This window comes from Pteropus vampyrus, unplaced genomic scaffold, assembly GCF_000151845.1.
Source record: "Pteropus vampyrus isolate Shadow unplaced genomic scaffold, Pvam_2.0 Scaffold14, whole genome shotgun sequence".
Classification (NCBI taxonomy): domain Eukaryota; kingdom Metazoa; phylum Chordata; class Mammalia; order Chiroptera; family Pteropodidae; genus Pteropus; species Pteropus vampyrus.
This window is the reverse complement of record NW_011888795.1, coordinates 591,426-610,971: the sequence shown is the minus strand read 5'-3', so window position 1 is coordinate 610,971 and position 19,546 is coordinate 591,426. Positions and strand designations below refer to the sequence as shown.

Here is a 19,546-nt window from a genome sequence, read left to right as displayed (position 1 = left end):
CTTTAGTGAGTCACAACCAGCATGTTTTTAAAAATGAAGTAAAACAGAATAAACTGAAATACATCACATATAGCAAAGGTGAGTACTCTTTTATGAAACTTTTATTTTTGTAATTTTATGTATACATATAGTGAGTGGGACTTGGTCAAAAGAGTTTAAAAGCATTGGAATAAATCCTGGGAATCTGAATTGCTAGATCTAAAGATACATTTTTTAAAAAATTTTTGGCTCACATATTGCCATAATGCACTCCAGAAAAGCCAAACCATTTTTCATGCCTACTAATTATATATGAATAACCTATTTCTCTACTACATTCACATCAAAAGAGAAATAGTCATTCTTTTTAATCTTTATTGATCTGAAAGGTACCATGACACTATTTTAATTTGCAGTTTCTTGTTCCTAGGTGTTGATATTACAATATTTCTCTTTTGTGAATTATATCTGTAGTCTAAGAAAATTATTTCTTTTTAATTCTAAGAGATATTGAACTTGGTTTTACTTGTTACAGATATACTCTAGTTTGGCAATAAAATTTATTATATAATTTAAAATCGCACTACGTATTCATTGCTAATATGAGTGGTCTCAATCATCTCTGAATTTCTATATTCATTTTATTTACAATCCTTGTATGGCAAAGCAAAATAATGCAGAGTATAAGAACATTCAGGTTTCAGGCCTACCTCTAATAATCATCAACTAACCATGTGGATTATAGAAGGAAATCATCCTTTTTATGTTTTCTTTTACTAGTCTACAAAATAATATAATGGAGAATATACAAATTATTTTAAGTTATTAAGTTAATATTTACTGAGCACCTACAATATGCCAAGAATCATTTAATGCTAAATGCTTTAAATTATCTAATTTAATATTCACCAAGGACTAAATATTTTTATAGTTTTCAATTTAGAAATGAGGAAATCAAAGCTCAGAAATTAAGCAAATTAGACAAGTGACATATCTGAGTACAAATTTATATCTGTCTGACCTCATAGCCAAAAGCCTGTTATGCTATCAGTTACAAGATAATTTTTCCTAAGAACTTCTATCAATAAATAAGGGTTTTCAGACATAATTTGTTTAAAAGCAATAGACATCTATACATCGGCATCAGTAACTCTACAAGAACTGAATGTGTGAAATTGTAACTATTCAATGGTTCCCCCTGCTGGTTAATTCATGGAACTACAATCAGAGGAAAATTTCCTTAATGAAAATTTGTCAGTGTATGTCTAACCACTATGTTGGACACCTGAAACTAATATAAAATAATATTGAATGTCAACTAGAACTGAAAAAAAAATTAATTCAGAATAAAAATAAAACTGTCCCTGTAGAAGGAAAAAATGAAGTACATGGAAAACTATAGTTAGCATAGGTTAATAACAAATTCCTTTTTCTCAATAGATCATGTTTTTAAAGAAAAATGAAGGAACGAGCTCTAGAAACAATTTCTATTTGAAACCCTTCTCAAAAGCCTTTTAGGGTATACTTTGGGAAAATAAGTCAAGAAGTCGCTGAGGGTAGGAGAGAATACAACTTGAGATTATGCTACATGTAAAATTTCTCTCTTATACAACAATTAGGCTCAGACCATCATAGTTACGTTGAATAACCTATATTCTGAAGATTACAGGAAGGAATAGCAAATTATACCTTAGCAGCTACATATGACAAAGATTCTGACAGTTAACTAGCAAATATTCGGAATCTTAGTTCTAAAGTTTACGAACTTCTTTACAGTATAGGTAGTCCCCACATTTCAAGGTTTCAAGTACACTACTAGTCTTTCTCTTTTTCTGTGAGGATGTATGTGTTTTTCTTCCATTTTTTTCCCCCCTACACATAGGCTTTGTTTTTCCTTTTAAAATAGCTGAAAATAAACTAGATAATTTTTAATTCTTAAGATTATACTTCGCAAGGTTCAAAAAAGTATAAAAAGCAAGAAGGTGAAACATCTTCCTTCTCTCTTTACCTCCATAGATAACCACTGTTACTTGTAAAAACAGAAACCACAAGTAGGTAGTAATGCCTTAACTGTGCATATGCTGTAGAGGCTACAAGAGCCTCTTCCATCCTTGTTGAGAGGTTGTCTTTATCTCCTTTCCTACTTTTTTTTTTTCTCTTCAATCTAGATTTTATTTTTAGGGGAGAAACTTTTTTTTTTAATTTAAAAACAATTTTTAAAATTTAAGATTATTAGACATTTATATAATTTACAGAGTGATCCCCCTGATTTGTCTAGTACCCACCTGGCACTATACATAGTTATTACAACATTATTGACTATATTCCCTATGCTGTACTTCACATCTATTCTCTAACTCTCAATTTGTGCTTCTTAATTCCTTTACTTTTTTCACTTAGTCCCCCAACTCCCCTCCCATCTAGCAATCACCAGTTTGTTCTCTGTATCTATGTGTGTTTTCATTCTGTTTGTTCATTTATTTTGTTCTTTAGATTCCACATATTAAGTGAAATCATATGGTATTTGTCTTTCTCTGTCTGCCTTATTTCACTTAGCATAATACTCTCTAGGTCCATCCATGTCATTGCAAATGGTTAAGATTTCATTTTTTTTATGGCCGAGTAGTCCATTGTATCTATATAACTTCTTCATCCAATCATCTATTGATGGGCACGGGCTCTTAGGTTACTAACACTAGTTTTTTTTGTTGTTGTTCAATAGGACCTAATAAGAATCTTCACACTATGTCTGACTATCTTGGTTCATTTGTTAAGTTTTACCATGTCTTAAAACAGAAGAAGCACAAGCAACTGGGAAATTAGCTTTTACTTCTACCTGCTTTAAAATCATCCAAACACTCAATGACTCTAAAAGCATTAATTTAATAAACATTTACTGAGCATCTAACTCTATATAGGCACTTAAAAAAGTACAAAGGAAGGAACACTAATCATTACTTTAAAGATAGTAATATTTTCCCAAAGCTGGGGTGGTAGGGGGAAAGCTGTTATACAATAAACCCACACAAATAGAACCTGAACTTTAAAATTACCCACCATCCACTTCCCCAAAAGGAAAACTATCTTCCAAATAATGAATGAACTTAACAAAAATTATTAGCATAAGCTGAAAGCAAAAGGTAAATAAACTACCTTGTTCTTCAGGTGAGAGGTCACTGTCCTCATCTTCACTGCTTTCTTGTTCATGAACCTGACACTTTGGCTCCGAGCCTTTAGCAGCAGCTAATCTAAACAATCATTTAACAAAGAAATCAACACTGATATTCTTATATTAGTTGAGTGACTTTTCAACTTTTGAGTCTCATAAAAACATCTACGGATCATTAATATACTAGCTATAACCTGATGAGGAAAATAAAAAGCAAGTGAGCAGGCGTTGGTGTAGAAACCAACAAACAACAAGAAAAGTGGAGGGTGACAAATCGATAAACAGTAAAAGAATAGAGCTTTTGTTTAGGAATTCACTTATTTTTGCCTTTCTCACTTCCATCTTTAAAATCTAGGAGGCAGGATACTAAAAAACAAAATAAAACAAACAAAAAATCCGCAGGGAACTGACACAGGGAATCTGTGTACTAGGCTTGGTACTCTAATCTTTCTGCTACCTGAATATCTTGATTTTTTAAATCTAGAAACAAGGTTATATAAGTTGTTATGAAAATCCAGATAAACTTAGCACATGCTTTTTATTTACACTTGTACAACTAAAGTAAAATGTGTTTAGCTCTGCAAAATTAAAAACAGCAGAAGTAAAAATGTTTTATTGCCATCAGTACTTACTTCTTAGCTAATATATCTGGGGTCAGGGCTTCAGTGTTTTCTGAATCACTCAATCCATCCTCATCGTCACCTACCATACTAGGATGACAAGCAGATTATAATTAATACCTGAAATATATAACTTTTCAAGCAGAAAAATAAATACAATCCTATCGACTTAGTTTAAAAAGTTAAAATATCAAAATATTTATAGCTCTGTTGTCATCTTTGAAGTTTAATTTTAGTTTCTATTCAAAGCAAATATTTAAAACTATAGTCCCAATCAAGAAAAGCCTTCAAATGATTTTAAAAACCACTACTCCAACTATGAAGATAAATATTGAAAACTCGAATCATCTGAAAAAAAAAAAAAAATTTCAATTACTCCATCCAGTGGGAGGGAATAAATAATGCATCCGCACCACCTGATTTTAGTATATATATTGTTACTTCAACCTGAAGATAGAGACGAATGATCTATGCAGACAAGAGGTTAGGTAAAATAACAAAATTAGATCCTAAAGACCTAATTCAGAAAGTTTAAAAGCTATTTAGCTTTCTTAATCTATTCTTTAATGAAAAATTTGCTCCCCACTTAATTCCGAAAATGGGCATCTTTAATTCTCAAGGCACCAATGAGGTAGAATTCAGCTACATATATATATAGATTGCTGGTTTGTACCTTTCCTAGTTAATAAAGACAAGTTAAATAAGTGCTATAGTTTAGATGATGCTCTTTTTTACAAGGGAAGCTTAAATAAATACATTTACATTACTGGATATAATTAAGTCAAGTAGGGTAAAATTATCAATTTGTAGAATTTTTCTGTAGAAAAGTCTACAAATTTACAGATGAATTATATGTTTATGTATGTATAAAAAGCAATAACTTTTATATTAGCATGTGAAATTCCTAAATAGTATAACATGATCTTTCTATAAAAAGCATCTTTTTCTGTTAAATAAAACTCTTAAAAAAGGCATAAAAGAAACTGGTAAAACTGAGCAGTAAATTGATAAAAGCTGAGCACATATTACTGTACATATACATCAATCACTTAGGAACCAAATAACTTTAGGGACTCTCAGAGGAAGAATATGGGTAAGGTAAAGAATGAAACAAAGTAGCATCAAATATCTACCATTCTGATTTATTATATTTTAAACATAAAGTCGAAACATAATGGCTACAGTTATTTTTTTTTTTTTTTAAATCATGTTTGATCTTAACTTTTAAGATAGTTATCTCCAACCAACACAGATAAGCAAGGGATATCTACTACGTTTATTGAAAAGGAAGAAACTCTGACTGGCTTCTGGTACAAAAGAAGTTTTAAGATATGTTTTAAAGTACATGCCTATAATTAGGAGAAAAATAAGGATATGAACTTTTTGTAAATGATGTGTCTATTTCTTCCCTTAAGTTTATTAACATTGGGGTTTCAGTATCTGTACCTATTTCATTATTTCTTTCTACTCATGCTACAATTTTCATGTTTATTCTTGTTTTTACTATTATCAAGTTATCTCAACTTTTCTCCCAAAATTTTCATCCATTGATTTAAAACACATAATTTCTTAACTCTATTTTAACAATAACATCTGGATTTATGTTGTCTTACTTTCATAACAAAATATTTCAGTTCTGGAAATCTTTATTTCTTTCAATACAAGTTAGGGCATGATCTGAATTAGGTATTTCTACTTTTTTAGAACTCCATCTTCTCATAATGCTTATTGGTACATTATTTTTGTCTTTATACTCATCACTGCCACACATTATTATTTTAAAATTCAGTAAAAAATTCTGGAAGACTTGAAACTGCCAACAATTACAATGTAATTATCTGAACTACAATATGATATAAGTTCAAAATTAAGGATATCAAGAGTAGTAATGACCATTTGTGTCTCTGAATGGGTTAAAAAAGTTACCATCTGTGAAGTTATCCTTTTCTGCAGAGACTGAGTAAGACCCTGATTTCTAGTTAAGAAGCAAATGAGTCCAATCTTCAACTTCTTTTGTAAAGATTATCTTAAGGAGGGCAAAAGTCACTAGCCTCTGTGCATCATTAGCAGCTAGAGACCACTGACGTGCAACAAATCAACATTAACTACTACAATTATAATGAACAAAATGGATCCCACAATTAGAGTTACATACTACTTATATTATTACACAAAAATATGCAGTTGGGTTATTAATTATTCCTCTAGTAATAAATATAAAACATACACAACTTCGAATCAGCTGTTATACAGAAGTTCACATCAATGCAAAACGTAAACAAGTCAAAAAAGGAATGATGTCTATAAAACATTACCTATGGTAAGGAGTGCTTGGTTCATCTATTTTCATTAAACCATAGTCTTTGTCTGCTGGGTGATATGTCGCCAGGATGTTCATTTCATCCCACTTCTGGGATTTTTTACTAAAATTAAAAAGAATTTTTCCTTAATACAGCAAAAAAAAAAAAAAGTGCACATCTAAAATCCACAAAAATCCAAATCCCACATTTCTATTTCCATTTGACTACTAACTTCTATTTTCACATCTGCTTGAAAGAGAAATTGACTTAAGGTATAAGCCATAAGTAATTACAATAAAATGTCAGTAAATATTTTATATAGAATACTTAGTGCCCACATATTAAAACCATATTTATTCAGAATCTTCACCAGGCGTTCAAAATACTATCACATTATGACATGCTTAGTTTTCATGTGGTCTATAGAATTAACAGCAAAAACTGAAATTTATACATCGTTTGATCAAAGTAGTTAAGGATTCATCTACTATATATTAGTAAGTTTGATAAATATAACAGGAATATTTCCTTGGCCTAAATTTTTCAAAGATATCCATAACAATCAAAAGAATCAGAACATAAAACTATAGGGAAACTTCGTTATTCATATACCACTAAATAAAGCATTGGGCTGCAAAAAAATTAAACTATAGCTGCTTTTTTTTTTTAATCTAGAAAAGATTTTGCTAATAAATGCTACACAACAGTCCCCGTTTATCCATGGGGAATATGTTCCAGGACCCTCAGCGGATGCCTGACACTGTGGATAATACTGAAACCTATATATACTATGTTTTTGTTTTTTTTTTGTATACATACATACCTATGATAAATTTTAATTCATTAATTAGGCACAGTAAGAGATTGACAATAATAATAAAATAGCAGTTATAATATACTGTGATAAAAGTTATGTGAATATGGTCTCTCAAAATATCTTATTGTGGGGGTGGCTCCATAGTGTAGTGATGAGTATGTCTGCTTTACACACAGAAGGTCCTGGGTTTGTGCCCCAGGTGGACCCACACAGACCATACACTGGGTGCACCAGGCCCCGGGTGAGCCAGGCCCTGGGTGTGCACCGCAAGCTTGCATTGGTGGGGAGATGCCCTGCCTTCAGAGATCCAGTTCTTAAAAAAGAAGAAGGCAACATCCAGGGGTGGAAGTGGGGTGGGGGTGGGGGGGAATTAAAAGGGGAAAAAAAAAAATCTTATTGTACTCACCCTCCTTCTGATGTGGGATGATATGCCAATGTGATGAGATGAAGTGAGGTGAATGAAAGAGCATTAGGCTACCATAAGGGTTACTTGGACAAAAAGCAATGTGATAGCACCAGTTGATTTGATAACCAAATGGCTATTAAGTGACTAATGGGCAGGTAGGTAGCATACGGTGTGGATACTTTGGACCAAAGGGATGATTCACATCGAGATCTCACCATGTTACTCAGAACGCTGAACAATTTAAAACTTATGAATTGTTTATTTCTGGTTTAATAGTGTTTGTTGGACTGTAGGTAACTAAAATGGTGGAAAGTGAAACTGCAGGTAAGGGGGGACCTACTGTACTCAGATCACATGGGATAATCTACTTAAGAGAAACAGAAATGCTTTCTAAGTGCCTTATGAATATCCATTAACATCCATTCAACAAAATATTTGCACAACTACTAAGGTGCTCAATCATTAAATGCCTTAATTACAAATCCTTATCTACTCATTTAAAGGACATAAAAGATCTCTCTGTCAGACAACTTCCTTTCAAGTCAACTTAAACCTGTTTTATTAAGAGGCAAAGGCTGGCCCAGGCATATACCCCACAGGTGACTGAAAGTACAACTCTCACTTTCCCCCTCAAACAGAAGTTGCCTAATGTTTCTTCACCATGAAAGTTGAAATCTTAAAAGTTTAAAGAAGCTAAAAATTAAGACATATGGGTCATTAATCTTAAGCACAGAAACAAGATTTCTTCTTTAAAGAACTGCTGTTTATTCATTCAGCATGGGGCTCAACTAAATTTTCAACTAATCATATTTAAATGTTGCTAGTATTAAAAAATAAATAAATAAATAAACTTGATCAAACTAGACTGGGAAAACTGACCTTGCTTTACAATATGGACTTCTTCAGAAGCCTAGTTTCCGACTGTCTATCATAATAACAGCTGGTCTTGTGGCAGGAAAAAAACAACAAAAATTTAAGTGGGATATGAATGTTTATGGTTCAGTTACCCTTTCATTAGTCCTGTGACTATAGACAAGTCAAACAAACATCCCTCCGTGGTCTACATTTACTCTTCATGGAAATTATAATAAAATAGAGTTTTAATAAGTTTTTCTTACAATATATAATTGAGAGAACCAACTGAAATTGTGTTTGTGTAACCAAATTATAAAAGCACCATACAAATATAAAGAGTTTTTATGATTTTTAAAATCTAAAGTTTTGGGTTAAAAATCCTGAAACCAGGCCAATCTTAGCATTGTGGAAAATGGTTTGAGATAAGGCATTCTAAAAAGATATTTAAATTGCTTTTGTTCTAAATGTGTTCTACCTTTCCCCTGCAAGACTCAAAATTTAAATGATTTTGAAATATTTAAGATCTGCTGCAGAATGAGTTTTTCTAAAAAGTAATTCGTTTTCTATTTGACTAAATCTATAGTTTCAGACATTTTATTTTGCTAAATAGTTCTATTACCTAAAAATTTTTGTAAATTTGTAAAGCAAATGATTACGTCTGCTCATGGTCATATTCTATATAAGGAAACTCACAGTGAAAAGAAATACACTTCTAAAGATTTTAGATTAGCAGAAATGATCAAGAAGCTTTGGATTAGAAGGATAATGAAAGAAACGTATTCTAGTTTTAAGAGAAGTAGATTAATTTTGTGAATAAAGCAACTCAATTAATAAAAGAAGAGAAACCCATGACGCATTTACTAAATGTTCTCTCCTATGAGAGCCAGAGTTAAGACCAAGTCAGAAACAGAAAAGCACAGGTAAAAGTTTCATAAAACCTATATTAATAGAAAGTCTTATTTCTAAAAAAGACTTATTTCTTATTTCTAAGAAAACTAGCACATCTCTGTATAAAGTTCAAAAGCAGGCAAAACTAAAAATGTGTAGGAGATATATACTTAAACTACCATAAAAGTCAGGAGGCATTTCTGAGGTAATGGAAACATTCTTTTTTTTGACCAGGATGGTGGTTACAGAGGTGTTTGCTTTATAATAATTTAAGCTTTAAAATGACATTTAATGTACTTTTCTGTATGTGCAGTACATTATAATAAATTTTTAAAAAATAAACACATTTTAATGACCTTGTTGGAAGCTTCCTAATCTCAAAAGTTATTTCCTAAATAATGTTAACAATATTGAATTAAAAACGATAATTTATCATCATTACTGCTTAGGAAAGAAGAATGAAGAAGGTTCTTTGGAGTTTAACAGAGAGGGAGAAACAAATACTTTGTAAATCTGTTTTGCGAGCTAATGATAGGAGAAAAAGAATTGTAGGATACAAGCAGAAATGACGTTTTCTTAAAATTAAGGATAAAATTTAAAAATTGCAACCCCGGCACCCTAACACATAAACAATTTTAATTTCTACATATTCTTTCTATTCTGTGTAACACATATGAAAAATACATAAGCTATCATTATATATAGAAATATATACTGATAGGTTTCATATCAGTATATGTGTTTTATAATAAGCTGCTTATTTTCTACTCTATCTTTTCGATAACTGCATGATATTCAATAATAAACTATTCACCTAATGTTAGATATTTAGATTGAATCCAAGGTTTTCCTATTTAAAATAAAGCCAAAAGGAATGTATTTGTGCATATTGTATTCAATGATGTTTTTAGGATAATTTGTTAGGACAGGCATACCTAGGTTAAAATTTATCAAGAGTTTTATAGTTCACTCCATGTTGCCATATAGCTTTTAAAAAAGGGAGGACTATTTGTAATGTCCCCCATAATTACCAAAACTTATTGTTTTGGGTGTGTGTTTTTCCTCCTGAGTACGTATAAATTGGTATTTAAAAGCTGGTTTTTGTTTCTTTGTGTATTAACAAATAATGTGAAAGAATGCTTGTTATTTTACTTGCTTTGTATAAATTGTATCTTTTGCCTATCTATTGGAAACCTTATAAATTTGTAAGAGGTTTAATCCACATTATACATAACCCAAATTTTTCCCAGTTTGCCAATTACTCTCCACTGTAAAAAGAATTAAAGTTTTATATATTTAAAGCTTCACTCTACTTCAGCACAATATTAAGAAAAAAAGAAATCCTTAAAATTATTCAGATCCAAAGAGAGTAACAATATCTTGCACAAACATGAATTTAAATTAAGGGCATAAAACAACAGGATCCTACAAATGTTAGAATTCTTAGGTGGAAAGTAGTGAAGTAGAAGAAATTGCCAGCAGAGTACACTGGACGTGGAAACTAGCATCTCTAAAGTTTTGGTAGAATTTCAGTTGTAGAGTAACAAAACCCAAGGAGAGAACTCGAGTTTAATCCCAGCACTATCAGGAACTGTTCCTGCAACCTTTTTTGAGTCATTATCTTCACTTACAAAAAAACGGAGGCACCACCACTTATACGCAGATCTGCTGTGAGGGTGAAAGAACCTGCTGGTTTCAGTACCCACTCCCCCGCTACTCCCCCAGCTTGAATGACTGATTTTCCTGCAGCCTAAATCTGGTCCAGAAAGTCACCGCTTCTCACTTTCACTTTGATAGCTCATATGATGCCACTGAAAGACCTACTCATACTCCTGGTTACTTGTGACTTGCTCATTTGATAGTTTTATTTGGTCTTGGAGAGGGAAGCTGGATTTTACTTCAAGGTGTTAAACTTTAATTGCACATTTCAAGAAATGGTTTTCTTTAAATGAAGATTCAACTTAAGTTGACAAAGTACAAAACTTTAAAGCTTGACACCATTACTGAACAATTAAAGTAAGATTTAACAATAAAAGCAATTAGCAAACAAAAAGTCGCCTTTGGAAAATTTTACTCAGTGGGCCTTTGACTATAGTCTATATCCCTTGAAAGGCAGAAAAAGACAACATGAAGCATGCTTATATAAAATTATATCAAAGGAAATTAATTCAAGCACAATTTTTTCAAACAGAATTTGCCTATTTTATCTTACTATAGAATTCAAATTGAATACAGTGATTCCAAAGCATACTGTGTAATACAACCCACTGAGATGTGGAAAAAATTAGATTTTTATATTGATTTCCTAGAATGAGACTAACATTTGAGGGTGAGGTACTGGGTTAAATACTTTATATCTATTCACTCATTTAATAGTTAAACTAGGCATGGATGTAATGAATAACTCACTGGAAATCACAGAACTAGTAAGTAGCAGACAGGACCTGAACCCAGACATTCTGGTCCCTGATTAATCATTAGCCTATACACTTCTCATAAGATAGCTTTAGAAACATTTAATATCATATTTTCAACAATTCCAAATGCATATTTTCCTCATTTTAATATTGTGAAAACAAAATATATCTTTAAATGGACAGCATCCTATAATTGGCAGGTTTTTTTCCTTTCTTGATGGCATATAAAATCAGCTTAGAACCAATGGTGTCTTTTCATGAACTGCATACTTACTCATTAGATCTGCTATGTTAGACTTTCACTAGTTATGCACTATATTCAAGGTATCCTGAAAGAATGAGAATTCCACAATCATAGGAGGTTAACGGTGCAGTTCTAACTATCTGAACAGTGTGTTGCAATGTACTGAGATTTATCTATGCCTATTTATGTGGATTTAGATTCTATCCAGTTTTAATGGTACTTGACCAATGTACCTAAAGAAGTCACTCATTGAAGACAACAGTACAAAGTATAAAGAGAATAAGAAAATAACAGCACAGAGACATGAAAAAATAAATAAAAGATAGCTTGACAAGAACTATATAAAAAAATTCTAAAGACTATTTGAAATATGGCATTACCTCAACATCGCTAGCTATTAAGGAAATGCAAATCAAAACCACAATGAGATACTACCTCACACTTGTTAGAATAGCTATAATCAACAGAACAAGTAATAACAAATGGAGAGGATATGGAGAAAAAGGAACCCTCATATACTGCCGGTGGGACTGCACATTGGTACAGCCACTATGGAAAACAGTATGATGATTCCTCAAAAAACTAAGAATGGTTCTACCATATGATCCAGCAATCCCTCTACTGGGTATTTACTTGAAAACTCATATCCGAAAAGATATTTGCACACTGATGTTCACAGCAGCATCATTCACAGTGGCCAGGATATGGAAGCAACTGAAGTATCCTACGATAGATTGAATAAAGAAGCTGTGGTACATACATACAATGGAATATTACTCAGCCATAAGAAGAGACAACATGGATGGACCTCAAGATAATCATGCTAAGTGAAATAAGCCAGACAGAAGAAGTTGAAAATCACATATCACTTATACGTGGGATATAAACCTAAAAGCAACAAATGAACAGGACAAACAGTCTCATGAACATAGACAATGGACTAATGGTTACCAGAGGGTGGGGGGAGGTAGATGGAGTAAAGGGGGTCAAATACATGGTGACAGAAAGAAATCTAACTATGGGAGGTGAACACACAGTGTAAACATATATATGCCTTACTGTTAAAGTGTACAGCTGAAACTTATTGGATTTCATTAACCAATGTCACCACAAAAAGAAAAAAAATATGGTATTATATAAACCTTACTTTAAGTGTATATTTAGTCTTGAGATATGATTTAATGATATGTGCAGTATATGTGCATGTATGTGTATGTAATAAACAAACATATTTGAAGCACGTTTGAATTTTTCCCTACTAAAAAGGTAAACAATCAAAAAGTTTAGAGACCACTGGAATAAGACAAATCAACTTCTGGCCTTAAACAAAAAATCTCTTGGTAACATCTCTTTTTATTAAATAAAATGTTATGTTACATAACATCCACTCACAAGTGATGGTATGGGGAAGAAGTGGTATGTACAGAAAAAAGAAAACTACCACTGTATTTTACATGATAAATGTACCAATAAAAGGTATGATTATTCACGGATTGTGCATTTGCAAATAAACTACCTGCTAAAATTTATCTGTAACTACAAAATCAATACTCAAAGGTGCTTTCTCAGTCTCTTAAAGATATGTGCAGAGCAGGGAAAACTGAGTTACCTGATGCATGTTCCCAGATGAGGTTAAACAAGAGATGCTTTACCTTGTTTCAGCTCTCCTACAGTAAATAAGTGTCCTTTTTGCAGTCTGTTTAGTACCATGTTATTTGCTTTTTTGTGCTTTTTGTTGGTGAATTTATTGTTGAAAGTGGCTCCCAAGTGTAGTGCTGAAGTGCTCCTAAATGCAAGAAGGCTGTAATGTGCTTTATGGAGAAAATGTGTGTTAGATAAGTTTCATTCAGGCATGAATGATAGTGTTCCTGGCCATGTATTCAATGTTAATGAATCAACAATATATATTAAAAACAAACAATTCGAAAGGTTATATATTGATTGGTTGATGAAAATGTAACCAGAGGCTTGCAGAAACCTAACGCTGTATTTCCCGTAGAAGCGATGATTCAGTATTCACTAATTCTGTGTTTATGGTGACTATATAGAACACAGCTACCAAGAATAACCAGAACTGACTTAGATGTCTGGTCATTTTCATATTAGATTATTTTGCTTTATACTCCATTCCAACATTTAATGTTAGATCATTACATTTCACTTATTAATTTTTGAATTCGAAGTGCATTGTAACTGAATGAACTATTTATTTCAGACCTTTCATATGAAAGGAGGAATATTGGTTGTAATTTTGTAATTAAACATTACAAAAAATTTGTTTCAAAAGTGTTCAACTATACTATTTCTGTTCAAAGAGATGCATAGTCACTAATACTGTTTGCATGAGCTGTGATACAAATACATAATAATGTATATTGTACAGCTGACCCTTGAACAACGCTGGGTTGGGGCACTAATTCCCCTAAAATTTAACTGATAGCTTACTGTGACTGGAAGCCTTACCGATAACATAAAGTTGATTAACGCATATTTTGCATGTTATATGTATTATATACCATACTCTTACAGTGGAGAAAAGAAAATGTGATTAAGAAAATCATAAAGAAAATACACTTACAGTATTGGGAGAAAAAAGAAAACACATAGAAGTGGATCTGTACAGCTCGAGTGAACTGTATTACCAATAGAATGTTTCTTTGCTTTAGTCATATAACACTGATCATGAAAAACGCCATCCCCCTTTACTATTTGAATCAGGGCTTGGTAATTCCCTTTAAAGGCGGGACTATAACCCTCTAACAAGCCAAGTCAGTCAAAGTCACTCGCTTTGCAAAAGGTTCCTTTTAAATGAAATCTGCCTTGCTAGGAGCTCCTACAGGAGCAGACCTATCTAGGTGAGTAAGTCTGGCATAGTGGTTTTCAAGGCAGAAAAACCTAGAGGTAAACCCCAGTCAATTACAGAGAGGCCAACCCTGTACAGGGTTGGGCCAACAGGAGTTTATGGCAGATCAAAGTTGAGAATAAACAAAAGTTAAGGAAGCAGAGAAAGATAGAAGAAAATTATAAGCCACTTGGTAGCCCAACAGAAAGCTTGTACTAAAGCGCAGCTAAAAAACAAAAATGCCAATGAGAACCGTACTCCTGCAGCTGAATACCTTGAAGCTGCTTAACAGCCTTCTATAGTTTGTTTGTTTGTTTGTTTTAATTATCTTGGTCTTCCTGCTATACATATGTTCTGGGAAATTCTGTTTTCTTAATCCTATGACCTACAACCATTGACCATCTCTCCATCCCCACTTGAAGTGATTTATCCCAAACAGAGGTTGGAAAATTGAATTAGAGAATGTAAGAGACAAGCATCCAGAAGAGTGGGAGGGGTAGCTGTTAGACAAACTAAGGTCTTTTCCAATCCCAAGGTCATGATTCTAAGCTGCGTTCCTATTTATGTTTTCTTCGCGGTAACAGATATCCCCATAAATTTACCATCATCATCAAGTAGTAGTTTCTTTTATAGTGCTAAAGTGATCCTTTCAACAGGTGCACCCTAGTTCCAACATTCTAAGTTTTCTTGAACACCCTCATTTTAGCTTTATAACTTTACAGATTTCAATGATAATCTTTCTTAAGCTTTACTTCCAGAATGTAGCGTCCTTATTTTTTTAGTACCTTATTCCACGCTCTCTAGCACTGCTAACCCAGTGGCATATTTTACACCATATATATTGTTATCACAACTTTTTTTATCGAGCACTGCACCTTAGATGTCGGTCTCTGTACATAAACATCTCATTCTTTTTGAAAGGCTGGTACATTGTTCCATTACGCAAATGTATCACAATTAATATTTCACCAGTCTTATTAATGGAGTTTGGGTTGTTTCCAATTATTTACCACTACACACAATGCTATGGGTCAACATCTTTTTATATGAGTACCTGTGACTATATGAGAGCCACTAAATTATCACTGGATCATTTTCAGTTGCTATTTTCTGATCTGTTCTGAACTTAGATATGTTTCGCAAGAACGAAGTCCAGAAAGCACTTAAACTCTCCTTCCAGATGCAAAAATAATTAGCAATAAGTAGTTTTCCCACTAAGTATATTGATCAAAGACTCAGAAAATTTTGGTTCTTCTTAGGTGCAGAGATAAGAAACTTGGACCTAAGAAAGTAAGTGTGGCATGATGCTTTTGATAATGCTCACATATAAAGGAATGACTGTGGAAGAAGAACAATTAGAAAAACGGAGAAACTGTCGCTATTTTAGAGGCATCTCTTATTAGCTTGAGACTAGCGTTCCCAAGCCAAGAAAATAATTATTCAAGAATTTTAGCTACCTCAGTTACGAGGTTAAGAAATAATAAAAGCTTAACAAGTGAAGCTTTGAAACTTCAATTTGATTCTTCACTGTTCTCAATATCCGGAAATTCAAAAGTCATGATGTATGTTTTAAAAATATTATATATGCGTTTACACAAAAAAAAAAAAAAGAAGAAGACGAAGATGATGATGATAAATACGTCATAGTTCCTGCTTTCTTTAAAATCACTCTACCCCCTCAGCCTGGCTAGAGAAAGGAGACCAGAGAGGCGCGGGATCCGCATCCAAGCAGCCACCCTGCCTGCGGGCCCACACCTGAGGTCCGGGGTCTAAGTCGGTAACCGCGGCGCGGGGAGGGCGAGGCCGCTGGGGCCGGGAAGGAGGAGTTTCCCAGGCAGAGCCGGCCGACGAGCGGCCGTCCCTCGAGACTCTCACCTCAGTTCTTCATCCACACTCCTACCGGGCTGTTCGGCCGGGGACACCACAGAGGAAGTCGTTGAGCTCTTGTTCTTCAGGATCCCCTTGATGGGCCGGTGCGAGGCCGTCGAGGCCGCCATTGCCCGCCGCTCCGGCGGTCGGCTCAGTGTCGCTGCTTGGCGTCGGGTCCAGGAAGGAAAGAACTGGGCGCGAGCAGAGACTCGCCAGGCAGCCACTGAGCCCGCTTGGGACTTAAGCGGCCGCACCTGCTGTGTCGGAGATCGCTACTGGCGTCGTTGTCACGACACAACGACCCTGACGCTCTGGCGTCTAGCTGACGCCGCACGGCTGGTGGCCCTTCGCGCGCCCTTTGCTACCACTTTATCAGCGGCCCGCGGGAGAGATGCCGGCCTAGCGCCGCAGCGCGGGAGGACGCCGACGCCGAAGCCAAGCGGGCCCACCCTCTCGCGATATCTAGGGCGGGGGTGGGGCGGGGCGAGAACAATGCCAACCTTCTCGCCCCGCCCTCGCCCCGCCCTCTTCTTGTCCTCTTGGTGGGCTCGCACCTGCCCAGGATCCCGAGCCGTGATCGCTGGAGCTGTTGCAGAAAAACTTCGGAGACGTTCCTGCTTTCTTCTGTACAAAGGTGTACATCTCTCCAGGTACCCTGCCCTCCCCACCTTATGAAGTCCATATAGTCATTTCTATATTATATAGATCAGAAAACTGAGGCTCAAAAGTGACATCATTTCTCAAAGATATTAGCCGACTTTCAGAGAAATTATATATGTCTCTTCTTCCATTTAACCTGCATAAAGTTAAACTATTATAAAATCATGGAATGTCAGCATAGATCCTTAGAGATCTATTATAACATCATAGACGATTGGCTTTTATGAAATCATAGAATATCAGCATTGAAATAGTCTAACTTTTTACCATTGGAGAAATTGAAGGACAGAGGGGAAATGACCTGACCACAACTGTCACACAGCCTATTCGTAGCGCGTGGTCGTAGAATTTGAGATTTTTTTCTTTTAGTCTGATGTTTCTGCATTTTATCAGATTCTCCCTCTGTGTTGGTAATTCCATGGAAGGTATTGCTGGCAGAAGTACCTAGAATTGTGATTCATAATCTTTCCCCACCCCTACTGCCATCCTGGGAATTTATTTAAAGTAACCATCTGTGCAACACTGGGTGAAATAGGCCAGAAGCCTTGGGAGCTGTCTAGGTCTTTGAGAGTCCCAAAGGAGAAAAAAAAAAAAACCCTCACACACATTCCCCAAGTTATTCTGTCTGTGTCTGGGTGTGAATAAAAGATCCCAGGGAGGACTTTGATAAGAGAGAGGGAAAGAGCGCAAGGCTCTAGGGTGTCAGGATATGTGGGTATTGGGGTTGGGAGTGCTGTGGTGTCATGAGAAGTGTTTCTAAGGAGCACAGGGAAAGGCAGAAGTGTGAAGCCCTAGGAACAATATCAGAACTATGATGTATTTAAATTAATCTAGGGCCTTTTTAAATTAATCTAGGGCCAGCAGAGGTAGTGGTGTCCCCTATAGCCACCCAGCCTCTCTCCATGCAGTGCCTATGCTGGAGTTATACAGGTGGGAAAAAAGGAGGTTTCAGAAATTAAGCAAATTGCTTCCTGTTGCGGGTCGAATTATGTCCCCCTAAAATTGAGCTATGTTGAAGTTCTAACTTCCATTACCTCAGAATGTAACCTTATTTGGAAATAGGGCCATTGCAGATCTAATTAGTTAAATTAATATAAGTTCATACTGGAGTAGGATGGGCTCCTAATCAAATATGACTAGTGTCCCTATCAGAAGATGGCCATGTGAAGATAGACGAGGAGGATGCCATGTGATGACAGAGGATTGAAGTGATGCATCTACAAGCCAAGAAATGTTTGGGGGCTACCCAAAGCTGGAAGAGACATGAAACAAATTCTCCTTTAGAACTCTCAGAACCAACCCTGTCGATACATTCATTTTGGACTTCTAGCCTCCAGAACTGTGAAACATTAAATTTCTGTTGTTTAAAGCTATCCAGTTTATGATACTTTGTTATGGCAGCCCTGTACACCTCCTCCCTTTCCATTCCTACCCCTAGTCTCGAACTTCCTCATCACCAGGCTTTTCCCCACTACCTTTTCGTGATCAGGCCTCGTCATCATCCTTATGACAGGCCAGAGTAAAGCAGGAAAGTCCACCCAGAACTGGCTCCTCCAGCAGACCAGCTCCCTGTGGATTCACAAACCACTAGATATGGAAGAGATCTGATTAATTCCATCAAGTAGCTATCCAGCCTCTCCTCCAACAACTCTGGTGGTCAAGAGTTCACCACCCCACAATGCAGCTCATTTTATCTTTAGACAGCTCTAGATTGAGCTGACACCTGGTTCCCAGCAGTGTCTGGCCACTGGTGTAGAGGATGGGAAGAGAGAATGTGGATGGGAGAAGGGCTGTCTCTACGCTACTCCAATGTCAGTAATATTACTCGAGTTTCTTATCTCTGGGCCCCATATATCTCATCTCCCTTAACAGAGCCTCTATGCCTCAGGGAGCAACACTCAGTTCATTGTCCTTAGAACTTTGCTCCGCAGAAACAACTTCAGGGTTCCTGAAAATGATTGTTTTCATTGTCTGGCCCCCAGCCTATAGCTGAATTCCTGGCATACAACAGGGCCTCGGTAAAGGAATGAATACTGAATGGAGATAATAGAGGGGGAGGTGAGCAGGAAGGGCAGAAGAGCAACAACTTTGCAAGTCTGAGCTGCATGTGTTTTCCAGAGATTTTCCCAGGTAGAGGCCTCCACAGCTACACCTTGGCACCATTCTCTACTGGCCCATCCTGTGTTCCTAGCCACAGATTTCCCACTGCCCAGTAGATCTGACATCATACCCTGACAGCCATGCCCGGCCCCTGGAGCAGAGAGAGGGTTCTCATTGAAGGAGAAGCTGGAAGGTCACCTCCCTTCCTGAGTCCTTTTTACCACAGGTTCCAACACTTGCCTACCCTGCAGGAGCTCAGGTCAGCGGTGGTAATCCTGTTTTCAAGGGGATACATAAAACTTACCTTCATATTCTAAATTATTGGGCAGATTTGCTTTGTTCTTGCTTGTGTCCAGCAGTCACCTCCCTGGACCTAACTG

The 19,546-nt window shown here is 35.4% G+C and overlaps 1 protein-coding gene, 1 long non-coding RNA gene and 1 pseudogene across 3 annotated transcripts in view; 1 reads left to right on the top strand and 2 right to left on the bottom strand.

Annotated features, from left to right (window-relative positions):
- PPP1R2 (protein phosphatase 1 regulatory inhibitor subunit 2) overlaps positions 1–16,806 on the bottom strand; it is a 22,742-nt gene extending 5,936 nt beyond the window's left edge. Inside the window, exons 1-4 of one of the 2 annotated variants that reach the window (XM_011381220.2) lie at positions 16,413–16,806; positions 6,084–6,191; positions 3,781–3,858; positions 3,130–3,227 (exon numbers count right to left, since the gene is read on the bottom strand). In XM_011381220.2, the coding sequence (XP_011379522.1) occupies positions 3,130–3,227; positions 3,781–3,858; positions 6,084–6,191; positions 16,413–16,534 (406 nt within the window). In that variant the 5' untranslated portion in view covers positions 16,535–16,806. The remainder of the gene's footprint in view (positions 1–3,129; positions 3,228–3,780; positions 3,859–6,083; positions 6,192–16,412) is intronic. The other variant, XM_011381228.2, reaches the window with a different exon arrangement.
- On the bottom strand, positions 2,013–2,128 carry LOC111734395 (annotated as a pseudogene).
- Positions 16,807–16,857: 51 nt separating the features above from the next.
- LOC111733607 lies at positions 16,858–18,439 on the top strand. Its single transcript, XR_002778049.1, has 2 exons — positions 16,858–17,056; positions 18,180–18,439. It is a non-coding gene; the product is annotated as an uncharacterized LOC111733607 (long non-coding RNA).
- The last annotated feature ends 1,107 nt before the right edge of the window (positions 18,440–19,546 follow it).